The 19,662-nt window shown below is 46.4% G+C and overlaps 1 protein-coding gene and 1 long non-coding RNA gene across 8 annotated transcripts in view; one reads left to right on the top strand and one right to left on the bottom strand.

The window, feature by feature from the left end:
* The window catches only part of NRG3 (neuregulin 3), a 1,041,408-nt gene extending 1,032,510 nt beyond the window's left edge, over window positions 1-8,898 (bottom strand). For all 7 annotated transcript variants that reach the window (XM_038534491.1, XM_038534494.1, XM_038534492.1 and 4 more), the window contains exon 1: window positions 8,043-8,898. In XM_038534491.1, the coding sequence (XP_038390419.1) occupies window positions 8,043-8,883 (841 nt within the window). In that variant the 5' untranslated portion in view covers window positions 8,884-8,898. The remainder of the gene's footprint in view (window positions 1-8,042) is intronic.
* Window positions 8,899-9,278: 380 nt separating this feature from the next.
* LOC119871493 lies at window positions 9,279-14,660 on the top strand. Its single transcript, XR_005358702.1, has 4 exons — window positions 9,279-9,431; window positions 9,488-9,666; window positions 10,341-10,516; window positions 14,363-14,660. It is a non-coding gene; the product is annotated as an uncharacterized LOC119871493 (long non-coding RNA).
* The last annotated feature ends 5,002 nt before the right edge of the window (window positions 14,661-19,662 follow it).

The following is a 19,662-nucleotide window of genomic DNA, read 5'->3' as shown; positions in this document are numbered from 1 at the left end:
CTCAATCACCTGCATGCCTGAGATAATCATACCTAGGCTACTGGCCTAGATGACTGTCTTTGAGGCCTTGTTTCAACCAATCAGTAAGACAATAAACATGGCAATAAATGAATACATAAAGTGCTGGCCCTCCTGGCACCCAGTAAAGCCCCACAATGACAGCTCTCACTGTTATCACCTAAATTCGCAAGCCCATTCCAAGACTGAGATCCTGTGAAGAATTCTTCTACATTTCTAAAAGTAAAATTCGTGGCATAGAAATCAATAGAGTCTGATCCTAAAATGATGATGAGAGTGTGATTTTTCTCTTAGTAAAGTTCTAACTCCCTGGCAATTCACAAGACGATCATGACTAGGATCCCATGTCGTCACGGGAAGGTTATCTTAAAAGGCAGGCTCTACGTTCAGGAATTGTTACCAAATATTTAGCATAATAATTCTATTTTCATAACCCTGGCTGTAATGTACTCATGCTAAGATAGTTGCATAGATCCAGATGATCTTTTTTTTCCCTAATGCTCTTCTAGCCTACACTACAGCCCAGATACACACTATCACTTCTCAGAAAAGGGCTGAAAGAGAAAAATCTTATCATTGGAAGCTGCTAAACTTCTATTACTAAATTTAATTCTCAATTCAGTTTGCATGCTTGTTTCTGACTCATCTCTCTTTATGCCTGGGAATGGCAATCTATGATTTAGGTAAAACCACCAAGCTGCCTTAAAAATTAAAGGCTTATAACCAAAAAGTAATACTTTGAAATATAAATGAAGATTAAGTTTCCAACAAGCACTGGCCAAGATGTTTTCAAAATGCTAATAATAGTAAAGATCCCCAAAGTACAAAGGTAGCCATCTAAAAAGAGCCGTTTGATAGATACAAGCAACCTAGCAATCCTCTGGGACCTAAATCACAGTAACTTCTAAATAAAGAGAATGCAACAGAAAGAGATTGCCTATTTTTACTAAAGTTCTCCCCAAACTCCAAAAATTCAATGAATAAGACAGTATGGGAATGGAAAGTGAGTCCTAGGATATTTTTTTTCTTTCATCATGAATCTGAAGATTTCTGTAGATTTCAAGTTTCTAGATCATTCAACAATCTCACTTGTTTTCCCCCAAACCTCAGTTCCTCTCCTTGATAAATGCTGTGTCCAAAATAAGCTTTAAAAAATGTGTACCAAGCAAAGGATGAGAAATGCTGGGCTCCAGTTTGTGTAGTAGACTAAATTTCCAAGGTGATTTGAGGTAGATTTCCACCCCATAGCCTATCGTGTGTGCCAGAGCATCGGAGAGGAGTATGGGAAAGATCCAAGGGCAAACGAGAACAATAATCTCTCATTGTGATAAAGGATCCCTCAAGCTAGGTAGCAAACTGGCTCCAATATTTCACCAGAATTCAACAGCCTGATGTGTTCTTGGAGGAAAATACCTAGTCTATCCACTATCCCATTTCTCTTGACATAAAAACAGTAGAGTGTCTTGCAGCTTACAAGCTTTTTTGTAAGGGGTATATGAGGCAGGTCATTATTATGACCCTCATTATCCCAGAGGAGGATCTTAAAGTTCAGAGAGATTAAAGCGGTTCTTTGAGGTTGCACAGTTATCACAGGATTTAAGGCTACAGGTCTTGGGTCTGGTATTTTGTTTTTTGTTTTTTTTTTTTTTTAAGGCAAATCTTTGTCACCCTCCCACAAAAATCCCTAAAAGTAGTCATGATTGACTGCTGAAGGAGTCACTTTCTTAACCTAGCCCCACTCAGCCAGCTGACTGTCACCACCCCTCCAGTGTGATTAACGCTGGCAGGCCCCCGAGATGATGACAAGGTCACGGACACCAGGCCAAGCTCAAAGAAGCTCCCACACCTCTGTGACCAACTTTTGAGTTGTGTCCTTACCACCACTGAGCCAGGGTAACAAACCTATTTATGCCAGTTCCTCTTACTGTAATTATGTAATTTAGTTAAATTTGATGTAAGGCACTGATATGTGATTGTGGAAATGAAAGATAATTGTAGTTTCTATTAAAACATAGTTGAATGCTTTGGGGAAACTCCAAACGGTGAGTTGTTTACAAAAAGACAAAAAAAAAAAAAAAAAAAAAAGAATAAAATTACTTTGAATTATATAGGCAAGAAAACTGTAAAACATACCCGGGCAGGGGACATACTATACAGTTTCTATAAAGAGTATGGTTCAGATTCCTTCATCGGTGTCTTTAAAGAAGAAAGTGGTAATTAGAGGTATGGCTTACGAAAAAAAGAAAAGGAAGGAAAAGAAAAACGTGTTAAGCTCAAACTGATAGACACATACTCAAGAAAAAGCCTTGGCCCTATCTCAAGATATGGGAGAAAGCTTTATTTTAATTGTCTGCTTTTTCAATTATTACTTTTATAGACTCCTTAAATTAACCAATTAACTACCAGCATTGCAATGTCCCAAATTGATGTTTAATAAATATTCATTAAAATGAATTAAAACACTGAAACACGGCATGTATTATGAAGACAACACAACTATATGAAAAGCTGTAATGGCTTATGTTCAATCGTACTACTGTTTTGCAGAGTCCCACAATAGATGCTGTCAAAATTTGAATGATTTGTATACCTATCTATGTGGGACAATACATGGCCATTAGGCTTTGGCCAAGTTTTTGGAATCCTTAATTTTTTTAATTTAAAAAATAAAGCACCAAGACAGTTTAGTAATTCAATTGCACAAATGAGCAGAATTTTTCTTCTCAACTTTCTACATCACCTTAGTCTAACATCATCTTACCAAAAGGGTTGACTTTTATAACAACTTGAAATGACACGGAGATGCAAAGCATATCTAGGAAAAATGTGGAAGACCACTGCTTATGTTATACACTAAGAAATAAAGGGCTATAAAAAAATCAAAAGTCTGTAAGGAATCTTCAAAAGAGTCATTATTCAACTGGAATACAAGAAGTCCCAATGAAACAGTGGTAAAGATGGAAAACCAAGCTAAGGATCTAGCCTAAGATTTTCATTAATAATTGCATAAATGGAAAACATCTTTTTAGGTACGTTTTTATCCTGAGATTACAAAGTTTAAACTCAGTCTATTCCCCTCACCCCTTTCAATATGTGTATGACTCTGGAGGAAACACTTTTCTGGATGTAGACAAGAAAAACCGTCTAGGATCTCAAAATGTCTCAGTGGTATTTGTCAACCGAGTACAGCTCGGCCTCACCCAACACAAAAGTCTAAGGATAAAAACAGATTCAAAGGGGTAAAAAATGAATTTCAGTTCTATTCACAAGTAATTCAAATGCCTTTTACAGACTTAGATTTATGGCTCTTCCCTTGCTCTTATAGATTTCAGGGCCAACTTTCATGTTCCATTTTCAACATCCCAGATAGAGTATCGAGATATGCCTGGCACCGGATAGGAGAGGTTATGAGCAAAGAATTTCTACAAAAGAAGCAAATCGAAATTTTGCCTTCTTCTCATTGTGCTGTGGGGAGGAGGAAGGACTGGGGACGCATGCCCAAGAGAAGAGAGATCTTGTTCCTCTGCACACCAGACCTCCCGAGATGGCACTGATTCACACCGTACCAGCACTCTCGCTCATGGCCCAATCTGGATTTAGAAAAGTAACAGACAGCAGTTGCTACAAACCAGCTTCTCCTGTCTGTTTGTTGGGTTTTTCTTTTCCCCTCTCTGACTAGTTTGTGGATCAACACTGTGTTAAAAAAGGCTATCCAGGAAACACAGCACAAATCTGGATTCACAAACCAGCCCTGCAAAAGGTCATCTTAATTAGCAACTCAATTGCCAATCTCTTACCCCAGTCATGGAGAATTGAGGAGGAAGGCTCAACGCAGTCTTCATGCACCACACCTTTCCTGCCCCTTGTTTTTTGGTGTGTGAAGATGATGAACTACTACGTATGTCTACAGAGCAAAACACACTGTATAACTGATTAAACTAGAAAAGTCTCATATTCCTGTGTGAAGGCCAAGGAAATCAAAACATACTCAGGTTGTAGCATGCGCTCATAAAAAAAAAAAAAAAAAAAAACGCTCTCGATTGAATTTCATAAGAAATATTGACCTTGGGTTCTGAATCTTCTCGCTTTGGTGGGATTGGTACCTGCTAGGCTGGAACTCCTCTGAAGGCTTTGATTCATGTAAATAGAAGGTAATGTATGGAAGTAATTTTATTTAAGCAAATTACACATAAGGCCACTATAAAATAACTAAGAATAATACTCTTCTTGAAAGACAGAACACAGAAAAATACTCGGTGTGGGGTGCAGGGATGGGGTAACTGGGGGATGGGCATTAAGGAGGGCACGTGATGTGATGGGCACTGGGTGTTATAGGCCACTGATGAATCACTCACCTCTACCTCCAAAACTAATATGCTGTATGTTAATTAATTTAATTTTAATAAAATAAAATTTAAAAGAAAAGAAAAGATACTCAGTGTTATCAATGGCAGTCTTCAAAATCCTGATAGGCAGGACCAGGTCAAGTTTTATTTAAATACACTTACTTATAATAAAATCATCCCCCCCACCATGTTTATATATCAATGATACAAGCCACATGTCACTAAATGCACTATTTGAGATTTGTGATCTTACTTATGGTAATTAACCACATATCTTCCAAATAAGACCCTAAAACTAACCAATTAAAAGTGGTTCCTTGTCTCCAGTATATCTGAATTTAGCCAATGACTGACTCTGAACTCTGAACTGTAAAACAGTGCTTCCAGCTGAGTCAAGTAACAATCCAGACTGGCACCACGGACAACACTCTACATATAAGTTCCAAGTCTGAAAACACAATTCACTGTGCTGTAGAAGGCTGTTTGTAAACCGGTCAAAACCACTCTTCCTCTACTGTCTATAGTAAATCTCCCTTCGTCTTGAAAAATTTGTGAACTACTCTACACTCTCGGAGGCCAAACACTTCGAGGAGGTTTTTGGTGAAATGATCTGGTGGCTGTATGTTCAAGATAATTTGTTTCTAAAACACCTGAAGCTAAAGCAAGTCTTGGCCAACTAACTGGGAACACAGGAGATCCCAGGTAACGTGGAAGAAAGGTTTGGTCCAGCTCATGGTCCAAAGGTTGGAAGAGGACAAGAGAATAGTGGGCTTCAGGCCCTTCCCTTCCTTTTGCCTTTTAAATCCAATCTTTGTCTTCGACCCTACAGAAAATTAGAGTCTTCTAAACGCAGCCTTCCCCATAACAAAAATAGCTTGTGTTTTGCCTACTACCCATCAGCAAGTGTGTTTGTAAGAGGGAAGCAGACTCTCTTCCCCCAAAGAGCTGTGCTGCCTTTACAGAGCAGATCCTTCTGACTGACCTAAGACAAACACAAAGACATTCATTCGGTAAGCCCTGAGATGTTCAGTTCAAGAGCAAAGATCTTGGCCACTACGGAATTTGTGACTTTGTCTTGAAAAATCACAGCCTCATCCTCAGCTGTCCTCAGGTGCTACAACATAATTCATGACTCTCATTTAAAAAAGAAGAAGAAGGAAGGAAGGAAGGAAGAAAGGAAAGAGAAAACAAAAAAAAAATCTATTGAAGTCTGAAGGTAGGAACTAGGAAAAAGGGGAATTTCTCTCCTGGGAACTTTAGTAACATAATCAAAACAAGTGAAAAATAAAATGCCAGATATTCAGGCCATTCTTCAGTCCACAATAGCAGTGCTAACAATCCCTCAAATGAAATCCTTCCATCCTTTTAATCATCCTGTGATCTTGGACAAAAAATAATAATTAAACTATTCTTTTCTTTAAATTACCATATAAACCTATCTATTTAAATTTGTCTTTTATGGAAACCACCTAATCTTCCTCTCATTAAAATTCCCCTTGTTGATATATGCAAACCAGGTCAGTTTCTATTGGATTTGCATACTCGTGTTTTATCCTTTAATTCAACTCCTTGTTGCAGGTTTAAAAAAACGAGCAAGAGCTGGACCTCAGATACACATAAAACAAATGCTGCTTATATGTCTAAGTGAACATTGACACGATTTGCAGATTCTCCCCCCCCCCCCATCGCCCCTTTTCCTTGGGGCTGAGAGCCCTGTCAATAATCATTACTTATTAAACAGGCTGCCATTCCCTTCTACAGTATGTAGAAAAGGAGCATGGAGAGGCAGAAATAATTACCTTGGGCTTTTCTTTAAAGACCTCCGGAACGCAAGGAAATCATTTGAGAAAGAACATGAAATATCCCCCCCCCATGTAAAGACCCCCACACACATATAGACACACACACACATACAGTGAAGAAGGACACCCACACTCGATTATTCGTATCAATTGCGTCAAAAGATAAAAATCTCAGGTCTCCGGGATAGATACATATGCGTGTTCAAACCACTGACTATGTCCATGCAGACACTTGCACATCCTTTATCCTCCACAAAACTCCAGCCAGGTCTGCTGAGATCTAAGCCTCCAAACACGTCCTGAGAAAATGTGCTCTCAAAAATGACTGCTTCAGCCAAAGGAGAGGGAAGCAGCAAGTTACCGGTCTGCCTGCCATTCTGGTTTGTGGCAGCTTCCCTCCTTCCCCTCTTCTCCCTGACTCCCAATTTATCTTCAGCCTATTTTCTTCCCCAAACAGAGTAAGGGCGTTCAGCAATTTCTCTCTTGGATTTTTACACACAAATGCACTAAATCCTTTAAATGAAAAAAAAAAAAAAAAAAAAAGTTGTAAGGGTTAAATAACACCCAGGGTGAGACCCCAGGTCAGAGAAATGAAAAAACTGCCAGAGGACTTGAATCCAACCCAGGTGTTCCTACGGAAGAGTGAATGATGAGTCCTCTCCCCTTCCTCTCCAGATGTGATCGCTCAGAACAGAAACGCAACGTTAAGGACGGCACAACCAGACAGTTCTGGGAGGGCAGGCTCGCTGGGAACTTGCCCTGGCAGGCTTGGGGTTTGTCCTAAATAACCTTCACAGGTTGCAAAGTGTTTCCCATATCCTGATCAATAGTCAGACGCAGAAGCTCGCTAACACTTCCTAAGAATAAGAGCAAGGTGGGGGGTGCGGGGTGGGGGGAGGTCAATCAATTAGTCTCATAGAACATTTGTAAAGATACAGGGGAAATATCCACCACTTCCACTAAGACATGGGAAGCGGCCCCTGTGGGGGGGGTCAGCCGGCCCCCTCCTGGCAGCAACCGCGCCGCCGAGGCTGGAGACGCTCCGTGCGCAGAGTGACCTGTTTGCAAGGGGCTGGACGTCCCCCCCACCCCCCTCCCCAGGTGCAGAGAACTCGGCGTGCAATTCCTCTCCTCCGGCTCAGGTGCAGACGGAGGGGACAGGGGGTTCACCCCCCACCTTCGGGAAAGGAACAAAAGCAAACGCCTGACAGGGCTGAAAAAGCTGCTCCTCCATCAGGACCCCAGAGGCGGTAGCTCGGCGGGGCTCCCTTCCCATCCCGCCCCCCCCCCACCCTGCTGAACTCGCTGAGGCCAGGGGACCAACCTCTGCACCCCGGAAGGGCCTGGGGCGGGCTGGGGGGGGTGCCAGGGGGGTGGGCTCAGCCCTCGCCCAGGACCACCTCCCTTCCCACCTCCCCCACTGGCTTCCAATTAACCCTTGCAGCTCCCGGCCCGGGTCGGGGCTCCGTAGTCCTTGCAGTCCGTTCCATCACCTGCGGGGGGCCTCGGCCCCGCACCCCCGCGGGGACACAACTTCCCTCCGCGGCTTATCGTCGGTCAGTTTGCTGTGCTTTTCTTCCCCCGCTTCCCAGCGGCGGCGAGAGGCCCCGGTGCTTCGGGGAGGCCCCCCCTGCCCCCTGCCCCCTTGCCCCCCGCCCGGGGCTCCCAGGGCCCGCATCCCGAGCTCGCCCGCAGGGCTGCAGCGAGCGCACCTCGCGCCGGGTTAACCCTTCGGAGGGCGTCGGGCCGGGGCGGGGCGCCCACCGCGGGCCGGGCCGAGCGCTGCAGGCGGCTGGGGGGTCGGGGAGGTCGCGGGGGGGGCGGGGGCGCACGGCCGCTCCGGGGCACCGGCCCTCGGGGCCCGGGCGGTACTTACGGAGTCGGGGGCTGGTGCTAGTTTCCGGCGTGGTGGTGGTCGGGGAGGAGGAAGGCGAGGAGGCGGCGGCGGCGGCGGCGGAGGTGGAGGCAGCCTCCTGGAAGGGGGACAGGGTCCAGGACGGAGTCGAATCGTGGAGGTAGGAGGAGGTAGCGTGTGCCGCAGTGGGCCAGGAGGGCACGGCCTGCGTGCTGGGCGCCCCCGGGCCCGGGGGGCGGGAGCCCGGCGCGCTGCCACTGAAGACCGCGGCCGTGGTGGGCAGGGCCGTCGGGGGCGCCGCCGTGCCCCGCGCCGTGGTGGAGCGCGGGCTGGCCCGGATGGGCACCCGGTGCCCGGGGAAGCGAGTGGGCGCCCGCGTGATGGTCGTCAGGCGCGTGCTAATCCGGTTGGGCGTCCTGGAGGAGGCGGCGCCGCCGGCGGAGGGGGTGGCGGGGGACGCGGTGGCCGTGGTGGTGGTGGTGGTCTCCATGGCCTTGGGGAAGGAGCTGGGCTTGGAGAGGAAGAAGGGGTCCTGGCCCATCCCCTTGGAGTCCACCAGGTCGGTGGGCACGTACTCCTTGACGGAGCCCACCACGATCCATTTGAGCAGCATGAGGCTGAGCCCCAGGCCGACGAAGCCGATGAACAGGGGCACCACGCACAGCCACGTCTGCTGCCGGTTCCACACGATGCAGTCGCTGCAGCGCAGCTCCCGGGGGGGCTCGGCCGCCCCTTCGCCGCCGCCGTCCGGGCCCCCGCCCGCCGCCGCCGCCGCCGCAGCCGCCGCGGTGCCCTCCTCGGCCGAGGCGGCGGCTGCCGGAGCGGCTCCCGGTGGCGAGGCAGCGGCCGCGCCCTCACTCATCCTAGGAGCCGGTCTTCACCTCCGCCCCCCCGAGGGCCGCGCCACAGGCATGGGGCCGCGCGGGCCGGGCTCCGGCGGCGGCGGCGGCGGCGGCGGCGGGCTCGGGCTCGGGCTCGGGCGCAGGCAGCGGCCGCGGCGGCCGCATGCAAATCGGCTCCCTGCCCCCACGCCCCTCCCCCCGAGAGGCGGGCGGCGGGCGGGGAGGCGAGGGGCGGGGGAGGGGACGCGGGCCGGGGAGGGGAGGGGAGGGGAGGGGAGGGGGCGGCGGGGAGCGCGGACGCGGGGCCGGTCAGGGAGCGGCGGGGCGCGTGTGCAGCCCTCCGAGCGGCCTCCTGCGCGCCGGGGCCCCGCGCCCGCCGCCGCCGCCGCCGCTGCTGCCGCCGCTGCCGAAGCTGATGCTGCTGCTGCCGCCGCTGCCGAAGCTGATGCTGCTGCTGAAGCTGCTGCCGCTGCCGCTCCCGCTGCCGCTGCTCCCGCTGCTCCCGCCGCCGCCCGCCGCCTGCATGCGCTCCAGCCGCGCCGGCATCCTCGGGGCGCCCTCCCGCCGGGCCTCGCCCCGGATCAGGGGCCGCGCCGGGCGCCGGGGAGCCGCATTCCGACACAGGGGTCCCGCGGCGGCGGCTCGGCGCACCTGTTCTTAGCCGGCCCGCAGCCAACCCTCGGCCGGCGCTCCCCGGGAGAGACCAATCCGAGCGCAGCGCGGAGGGCGAGCGGCCGGGCTCGCCTCCTCTGCCGCCGCCGCCGCCGCCGGGGACCCCAAGTCCGCGAGCCCGGGAGCCGGAGGTTGGCGATGGCCGCCGGGTCACGCGTGGGGGGGGCGGCGGGGCGCCGCGTCGGGGCCGGGGGCGCCGCGGAGCTCGGGCGGCAGGTGGCTCCGGGCGAGCTGCGGCCGCCGGGAGGGTGCGCCGTGCGCGGGGCCGCCGCCGCCGACGGGCTGGGCTGCGGGCGGAGCGGCGCCTCCCCCCCGCCCCTGATGGAGGCTGCTCCAGGCCAGCCCACGAGCGGCAGCCCAGGACCCCGCGGGGTCAGAGCCGCGCTGCGGGCGGGGGCCCCCAGGGAGCTGCCGGTGGAGCACAGGACCTTCGTGCACTGACACCTGGCAGATGGAGGATAACTTACCTTAAAAAAAAAAAAAAAAAAAAAAAAAAGGCTCGTCCCTAAATGTAGATGAAAGCACAGGTGCACTTGTTCACACGGGGCGACCGATGGTCAGAGGTAGAATCTGGAAGGATCTGGGTAGGGATCCCATATTGCGTTGCTGGTTTCTTACCTGGGGTGCAGAGGCGCCGGCGTACCTGTATGTCAGGTGCAGCGGGGGGACGGACCTGCCTGGGGGCTCGGGGGACTGGGCGAAGGAGCCGGGGAAAGGCTGAGAGCGAGCCAGCAGCGGCCTGCTTTATGCTGATGATGCAAAACCTTGCTTGTCAACTCTCAACCTCCCCCCCCCCCCCCCCCAGATTTCCTGGTCTACGGTGGAAGCTGGAAAGATGTTTTTATTTACAAGGCTCTGAGAATGAGAAGCTGAGGATGCCCGCCTCCTGGGACACCTCCCCAGCACCGCAAGACTGGCGCCCATGCAGGAGCCAGCGTCCCCTTGTACCCTCAGAGCCTCCACGGGGACGAAGTTTTCAAGGTATCCATTTTATTCGCAGGTGGAGAGCCCAACAGTATGCGGGGAAGACTGCAGGGAGCAGAGGATGCGTTGAAACGGGAAGCCCCTGGGATTTGGTGCCTACCAGAGTATTTTACACAGACACAGTTAATAAATTATTTTTGATGGCAGTAATGCGGCTGTCACCTCTTTCAAGTATAACATTGAGACTTTCCCCATAGGAGAGCTTTTGATTTTTAGTTTGAGAGAACATGCCTAATCCGGTAGTGCTGAATTATGGTTCCAAAAATGGCAAGAGGGAGGAAAAAAAAGAAAGAAAGAAAAAAAGGATGCCACAACCCTCTGGCTTTCCATTGCAAGGCACAGGCCTGTTAAGTAAAAATTGACCCAGTCTCTATCTTCTGTGGGTGCTGGGAAGTTACTGCCCAGCCTTTTCTGTAGAGCAAATAAAACTTAGCTTTCACACAAAACGTTGTGAAAGTATAGCAGGTGCGGACGTCAGAGCCATGAGACAGGAGATTACTTTTCCAGAAAACACTCCTAGTTCGTTGGCTCCCCCAGCAACCTCTTCCTTCGTTGCCCACTGAAGTCATTCCAGGGTACAAAGAGATGCTCTAATGCTGCTGCTGGACAGATGCTCTCCTGAAACGGTGTTCTCAGTGAATCTACCCCATGTTGCCTCAGTGCTCCCCACTGCCTTCTTCAGCTGCCTCTCCAAATTCCCTCCACTTCTCCTTTCCACTTAGCTCTAACAACTTATTCATGGCTCCCTGGCGAGCTCATTTTCTCCCAGATCCCAAGCCATTGCACCTGACTACCCATTTAGCTGCTCTCACAGTAACATCCTCACTAGAGGAGGGGGAGAAGAGCCCAGCGCTGAGATAGCCTTGTCCTGGGGAGCACGTCGTACCAGCCCATCCAAGGAAGTCTGCAGCCATCGTGGACTCGCAGCTTTATTGTGAGGCTTCCCGGTAGCAGGTGGTGAGCCCTGGAACTGGAATGGGGAGGGGTGTGTCCACAGCTGAGGCAAGGACAAGTGCTGGACACTCTCACTGCCAGTGAGCAACCAGCTAATCCGTCCCATCAGAAGGAGTCTCATTCTGGTGACTCTCCGTTCCCTGAAGCAGAACACTGGAGACCTAGTTTCACACTCAGACTCTGAAGACAGGGATTCAAGTTAGACCTCTGGCCAGAAGAAGCAAAAAAAGTCACTCTGGGCTTCTATCTTTTTTTTATTTTAATTTATTTATGATAGTCACAGAGAGAGAGAGGCAGAGACACAGGCAGAGGGAGAAGCAGGCTCCATGCAGGGAGCCCGATGTGGGATTCGATCCCGGGTCTCCAGGATCCCACCCTGGGCCAAAGGCAGGCGCCAAACCGTTGCACCACCCAGGGATCCCTGGGTTTCTATCTTCTTATGTGTGAAGTGAAACTATGACACTTACATTCCACATAATTATATGAAATTATAGAGCTAAGTGATCTACTCACCTAAGGCATCTTTTAAGCATCATTTTTCAGATACCTTCCTGGAGAGAGGGGTGTGGATTTTTCTTAAAAAATAGGCATACATACCTCAGGCTCTCCTGAACTCCATATCTACCTGAACATAATCACCCTCTGGATGTCTCCTGTGTGACCCACTAACACATTAAACTCAAGATTTATAACCATCGCTTCAAGTTTGCCCACAGGCAGGGTTTCTGTTTGAAAGTCAGTCTTTCCTTTCAGTGTCCTCAAAGTACAGAAGCCTAGAGGATCAACGCCATCCCTACCCCTTACCTTTCATACCCCAAGTTCAATTAGTTACCATCATTCAGGACACAATGTCATCATCTTGGGTTCCCTCCATCGTCAAGCCTTTGGCAAAGGCCCATCTTCAGGACCACAAGGCTGGAAATGAACTTGGTGGCCAACCACCCCCACTCTGCCATCCCCAAACATGTCCCAGCCCAACAGTCATCGGGATCCAGCTGGAGCTCTAGAGAAGGCACCTCTTCCTGGCCCAGCATGCAGATAGTGTCCATAATTACAAAAGCCCGTGTGTTGAGCCAAAAAATCTGCCTCCTCCCACTTTTACCCTTCTCTTAGCTCATTGACCCAGTCTCTATCTTCTTCTAGATAAACCTTTCACGAACCAGGTGCCAGGCACGGAAGGTCCAAGAGAAAACAAAACAGAACCTCCTTACCTTCACGGAACTCATTCTAGTGGGAGAAACTGACAATAAGCAAACAAACAAAATGTGTAAATTAAGTAGTCTCTCAGAAAATGAGAAGTGCTGTTTTGCACCACAAAACACACACACCTTTTGGGGATGATTACCTAGAACATCTCTTCTTCGATCCAAATATCTCCAATCTATTTATTATCCTCACAGGCCAGGAGGACTTAACACTCCTGGGAGCATTCGGTTGCTCTTTTATGAGCGGTGTATTCCCTAGATAACTGTAGTTACTACAGAACCCAGTGCAGCCTGCAGAATCATAATATTCTTCATTATATTCACTAGGATCCTGTGTGTGCAGACAACCTGGTATCTCAAAACATTTCACAAACAATTTTTAAAAGGATTAATGAGGTTAACCTTCCCATGGATGCATATTTTTTTTATTCTCTCTTGGTTTAGTCCACTACTATTATTACAGTCACATTTCATAGTAAATTGTGGTGGCCTTTTAAAAAAGAGAAACCTGGTTTTCTTCCTAGGGCTCAACAAGCAATCTTATTTAGTTCTTGCGAACCCTTTATGTCTTACACATAAGACGCACCGAAAATGTACTAGAAAATTTCCCGGGTGGATCCACCCCTTCACAACATCTTGACTCCAAGGATTTGAGCATTATATCCCAATATCATAAATTAAACAAACGCTATGATTCATAAGTTCCACAGAGCAAAAACCACAAAGTGTAAAGCATCCCAGTTCCAAATATTAATCCTAGTCAAAGAAAAGGTGATTGTGACGCTGCTCGGAGTTCAGGTATTGAAAACATCACCTAACTGCGCTCTCACAAATTAGGAAACGCTGAAGAGCAGGATGTGAAATTCAAAGTTTTGAGTGAGGCACTACGATAACATGGATGTGAAATTCCCGTGGGAGTTGCCAGAAGACAATGCCAAAATTTCAAAATAGGTTAACTAAGAACTGGGTAGACGGCACCACGGTTGTAGATGGAGGGAGGATTCTCGGGAAGGTTTCTTTGGCAGAACCTGTGCTGAGCTCAAAGCCAGAGGGGCACAAGCACTGAGACTTGTTCTAAAACAGAAAGAGCGAGGGGAGCGTCTGGATGGCCTCGCTGCACTGGGGTAGACACGTAAGCAGCAGGAATCACAAGTCAAGGGGCAGTTTACACACCTGCCATTGCTAAGAAGGCGTGGAGCCATCCTATGGCATTAAGAAGTGGAGAATGAGCTAGAAACTCTGTGTTGAAGGATCTGAGTGCCATGAGGGATGTTCCCTAATTGTTTTTTTTTTTTTCTTTTTTTTTTTTCATTGAATTCAAACTGCCTATATTTTAGGGCACCAACATGGGACTTGACTCTTGGTGCTCAAAGTTACCATTAATGCTCGTCTTACCTAGTGTTTGATCCTTCATCTATGTTTGCCTTTTTAGCCCTTACGTCTCTTCCCAAATATTGGTAGATAGATTTTTCTCAGATCAGTTCCCCACACGACTCTATTCTTTTTAAAATCATTTTATTGGATCTAAAATTGGAGGACAGGGTAGGTGGAGGTTTGCTTTGACAATTCACTGATCAAGCAATCACGGAGAATCTGGGGCTCCGGTAAGATCCAAGGAAATGCCTTCACAGCATGCTCAGAAACAGAGGTGGTGGATTCATGTTCTCTCTCCATCCCTTTTCAGACTACAGCAAGATTTCATCTGGCAATTCACATGCTTCTCACCACTCCCCGATCAGGTTCAGCGTAAGGTAAGCTGCAAGTAGAGAAGACATGCGATGCAGAAAGCCCACTCCCTGAAATGCTTCCTTACCATGGAAAAAAAACACCTGTGTCTCAAACTTCATTATCTGTCAGAAACCTAATAATAGCTAATACACCTACATCCGAGAAAAGTTGCTGTGAGTTCATGTTTATATAAATAACCCTTTGGCTTCATCTTACCCATGTTTTCTAAAAATCTACATACATTCTGCTTCCTTAGACTTGGGGCTGAAATTTTCATAACCTTCTATAGAGAGAAAGCAATCGGATAATTCTCCACAAGTCTCTGCTGGTTTGCTTCCTGTCTGTGCTATAGGCGCTTTCTCACAAGCTGCTCATAGAAACGAGCACAGACAGCCTTGGTGCCAACTCCCTGGGCCTTCGGTTACAACAGCTGATGTGCCCAACATGGGCCAAACTCCCTACTTTATCTAACAGAATATTAAGATAAGAGTATGAATTTAGGGTTATTTCCCCCCCACACAAACTCTCTTCTGAAGATTATTAGTAGTCTACAAGGGGTTTTGCGTGTTTCACAATATATCTTTTATTTCCTGTATCAGGTCCAGAAATGTATTTTTGAGGGTTGATACAGTCCTTAGTAAAGGAGAAAGAGCAGAAATTGGAAGTCAGGCAGACTTGATTTGGATTTGGAGCTGTTTGTGCAGCTGAAAAATGTCACCTATAATGTGCTAGGGTAGTGTTTGGCATGAGGTAGGCAGCTCCAAAATAATAGCCAAATATTCTTATTTAATGAAAATGCAGATTGCCTCTGTGCCGTATTGTCTAAGGAGCCCGTCTTCTCCAACAAGTTTTGCTGGAGATATTTGCAGGAGTTTGGCACCATGTGATTGCCACCAACAAGACAGATATTGGAGGGGTGTGTAAACTTCAGGACGAGCAAAAAGGCATTGTGCAGAAGCACTGGCCCTGTAGCCCCAGGTGACAAATACACATTCATTCCCTCCTTTGCATGCCACGCAACACACATGCTGCGTGACCTCATGCAAAAACTGGTGCAGCCACTCTGGAAACAGTACTGAGTTCCCTCAAAAAGTTAAAAATAGAACTACCTTCCAACTCAGCAATTGCACCACTAGGTATTTACTCAAAGAACACAAAATACTGACTTAAAAGAGCACATGGCACCCCAATATTTATAGCAGCACAATCAGCAATAGTCAAATTATGAAAAAAGCCCAAATGTCCATAGACTGATGACAAAGATATGGCGTGTGTGTGTGTGTTTGTGTGTATATATATACACACACAATATGTAATATTCCATGTGTATACACACATGCACACACAATGGAATATTACTCAGCCAAAAAAAGAATAAAATCTTGTCATTTACAATAATACATTTACAATTACATTTACATGTATTTAAATTGTAAATACATTTACAATTGTCATTTACAATTTCACTTAACACTCTAGGTAGAGCTAGAGCGTTAAGTGAAATAAGTCAGTCAGAGAAAGACAAATATGTGATTTCACTCATACAAGGAATTTAAGAAACAACACAGATGAGCATAGGAAAAGGGAAGGAAAATAGAGACAAAAACAGAAAGGGAAACAAACCAGAAGACACTCTTAGCTCTAGGAAACAAACTGAGGGCTGCTGGAAGGGAGGAGGGTGAGGGGATGGGGTGAGCGGGTGATGGGCATTAAGGAGGGCACTTGTTGGAATGAGCACTGGGCGGTATACCTAAGTGATTAATCATTAAATTCTATGCCTGAAAATTTGAAACATTAAAAAAAAATTAAACCCACCGAATTACCAGGAATAAGTATTAATAACTCACAGCAGACATGGCCCATCTGGTTCGTCTCCAAGAAAGGATATCTTAAGAGGACAAAACTTGCTTGGTGCTTATAAATTGAGAAGGAAGGAAAACATCATCTCGTTTATTTAAAAGAAATATTAACTAAAACCAAAGAGGCTACCAGTACTCACCCCTTAGAAATAGATACTCCAGGGGGTTTTGAAGACTTGGAAAACCCACTCTTTATCCTACCTTTGAAGTTTTTACCATTTGGTGAGGGTTAATTCCTGATTTCAAACAAAGTTACAAACATTTGTTTATATAGGTCTGTGACCATGCCTGTGTGCAGCGCTGAAGCTAAATGCAGACAGTAAAGGAAAAAAGAGAGTATTCAAGCACTGCTTGGTAATGAACTTACCAACTGGCCCCGGTTTTGCTTGGAATTATCTAAAAAGAGTTGTAGTTCCGTTCAGCATCACTGATGCCAAAGAGAAAAGAGAACAAGTCAGGAAAGTGATTTTATTCAGGCAACTGCAATAAGGAGAGCACCCCAGATCCAAAGATCAAAATGTCTCAGCTTGGTGGTTTTGCCTTTGATTGTCACTAGGAGGCATGAAGAGTGATTTAAGGTTGGAATTGTTTTGCAATTAGATGAAGTCTTGGTCAGACGAACAGGAAATGTTTATCTTCCTGTCTATCTAGTTTTAGGACAGACATAGTATTAGATAATAATTCATGAGACAAAGAGCAAAAGGCTGGAGGGTCTATATTTGCCCTTTAACGCATGTTCAGGAGAAAGAAGAAAGGTCTGTGTTTGGTCTCATCCCTGCTAAACAAGGGTGGGGGTGGGGGTGTCATCTACGAATCTAATTGTCATCTGTGAATCGACCCCACAGGTGAATAGGGAGTCATCTGTGAATCTTACGGGAGTCATGAGAAGTTTACAGAGTCTTATCTAAGTCACATGGGAGAGGGTGGTTCTTGGTGATAAGCCATTTCCTGAAAGGTAAAAGGGTGAAGAGGTTTGTGAAAACCAAAATTGTAGAGATGGTTTTCCTAACCAAAATTATAGAGGTTGTTTTCCAGGAGCACAGACTTGAGGTAAAGTTCAACTTCAATGTTCACATAAATTTATAGCTCTCTTTTCTAGCATTTTAAGAATGTGCATGTGTTAATAACTGTTAGTTAAATGAGAGTGGTAACGTGTCTTCTAGATTTATGCTTCCTTTCTTACATGGGACATGTAAGAAATACGGAGTAAAATTATCTCCTAATCTTTAGTGCCTGTGAAAAACAGTGAAAAAGCATAGGAATTCCACAGGGATGAGATAAAAAGCATATCTGAATTTGACAAAATATCCTTCAAATTCTAGTTAGCTTAACAGAGGGTATTTTAGAATTTAGAAGCCATAAAACTGTATCACTATAAATCCTTTAAAACCATGGATATGATCCCATATAATTTATAAAACACACAAACTATATCGAGGTTTTTTGCTGCCTCTCTTGGGAGTTTGGCTAATAACTATTTTTCCAATTCAAGTTCTCAAAAATCATTGTTTTTTAATTTATGCTGAGATGTGAGAATCCGAGAATGTCTTCTCTTGTGACTACAGACTTCTTGAATGTTGACATATTTGCCCCATAATCATGTTTGTGCATGCTTTGTGTTTGGGCTGTGTGTGTGTGCAAGTGCTGATTTATGTAAGGAAGTACGAAAAGGCATGAGAGCAGAGTTTCTGTTAAGCATCTAGGGAATAAAATGGAATAGGAATGGGATTACACATATGGATGGGATAAAACTATATACTGAACAGTGATGGTTGAATTCCAAACACAAAGTAAGAGGCAGAAAGTGAAAAGAGATCATTCTCCAGGCTTGCTTACCCAAAGGAATTTCTCAGGGTTGTGAAATGCAAAGTTGACCCCCTGAGAGACTAACCAGGCCAACTGGCTTCCACGGCACTATGGGAGGAGAGCCAACTTTGCTTCAGAAGCAGACAAGAGGAGTTTAGAATGGCGGCCAACTGCAGTACTGATGGTTGCTTTCCTGAAAAACTCTGCACCAGGGACTGGAATAAGAAAATCCACCCAACTCTGACCTCCCCTAAATCACTATAAATGGAAACAATTTATAATTTCTACTACGTTGGATAAGATTAAAGACCAAAGTGACACTTCTTTATGGTTAATGGTTTAAACATTAAAGAAAATATTGGGCAAAATCTCAGAATCATCACTTTGGGAATGACGTAAAGATAAAAATAATCTCCTTGGGAAATATTCAATTAGTGAAGAAGTATTCCCCTGGCAAGCAGACTTAACAGAAAATATTGGTACTTTCTGCCTTAAGGCCGATTTGCAAATAATTACACAGTTTGCCACCCCACACACAGCTCTGCCTGTTGTCCTTTCTCTCTCTGGAAGTCTTAAAGAAGTAAACTTACAATTAGCATCCCTAACGGTTCTCCATGGCATGCATTTGACTTCTCTGGACAACTGGCCAGGCAGCAAGATAACTCTTAAAGCAAAGCATGATTAGATTCCTGAATCTGAACTCCAAACGCACCCTTACCTTCTCTGATCACTGAGGAGATAGAGATGATAGAGATAGATAGAGATAGAGATAGAGATAGAGATAGAGATAGAGAGAGATAGATAGAGATAGAGATAGAGATATAGAGATAGAGATAGAGAGAGATAGAGATAGAGATAGAGATCAATACAGATCTTTAAGCAAGTGGAGAGAACTCTAGTCTAACCTCTATTCTATCCAGGCTTGAAGAATGACAAAAGATACCTCATGTCCTATATTAGAATTCATAAGAGGGCCCCAGAAAGATTTAGAAGTTAAATCAAAAAGTTTGTGAACACTAAAATCTGTAGCAATCTGCAAGGATATTGAAAGGAGGCCCTGGAGGGAACTATACCTCCTTCACACACACACACACACACACACACACACACACACACACACCCTCCCCCCACCACACACACACAAACAAAAACTAAACTAAACTAAAAACACAGAAAAAACTTTCAAGCAGTCTTTCCTGGAAGCTGTATTCCAGTGACCCTTTGAAGTAGCAAAGTACACCCAGGATCTCATCATTCTACAGGCTAATGGGTAAAAGTGATACCTTTCATCTTTAAAGCTTTCAGACAAACCTGCATCATTCAAATTCCCCAAGCAATTCCCTTTCCCTACAGAAAAGTGACCATTTCTTCTTTCTTTCATTTTAATTTTAAAAATGTGTGTGTGTGAGACAGAGAGAAGATGGAACATCATGAAGTCATTCCCTCTTTTGTCTCCAGACATGGTGTCAGAAGTGTCATCCTGGAGAAAGAGAACACCGCACATCAAAGTTGGTCCATCACACCGGGCTTTCAAAGAAGCCATAAACTGAGTTGCAAAGACTTTGGTTAAGCTAAGCCAAAGGTCAAATAT

This window comes from Canis lupus, chromosome 4 (assembly GCF_011100685.1).
Source record: "Canis lupus familiaris isolate Mischka breed German Shepherd chromosome 4, alternate assembly UU_Cfam_GSD_1.0, whole genome shotgun sequence".
Classification (NCBI taxonomy): Eukaryota; Metazoa; Chordata; class Mammalia; order Carnivora; family Canidae; genus Canis; species Canis lupus.
This window is presented reverse-complemented; position numbering and strand designations above follow the sequence as displayed.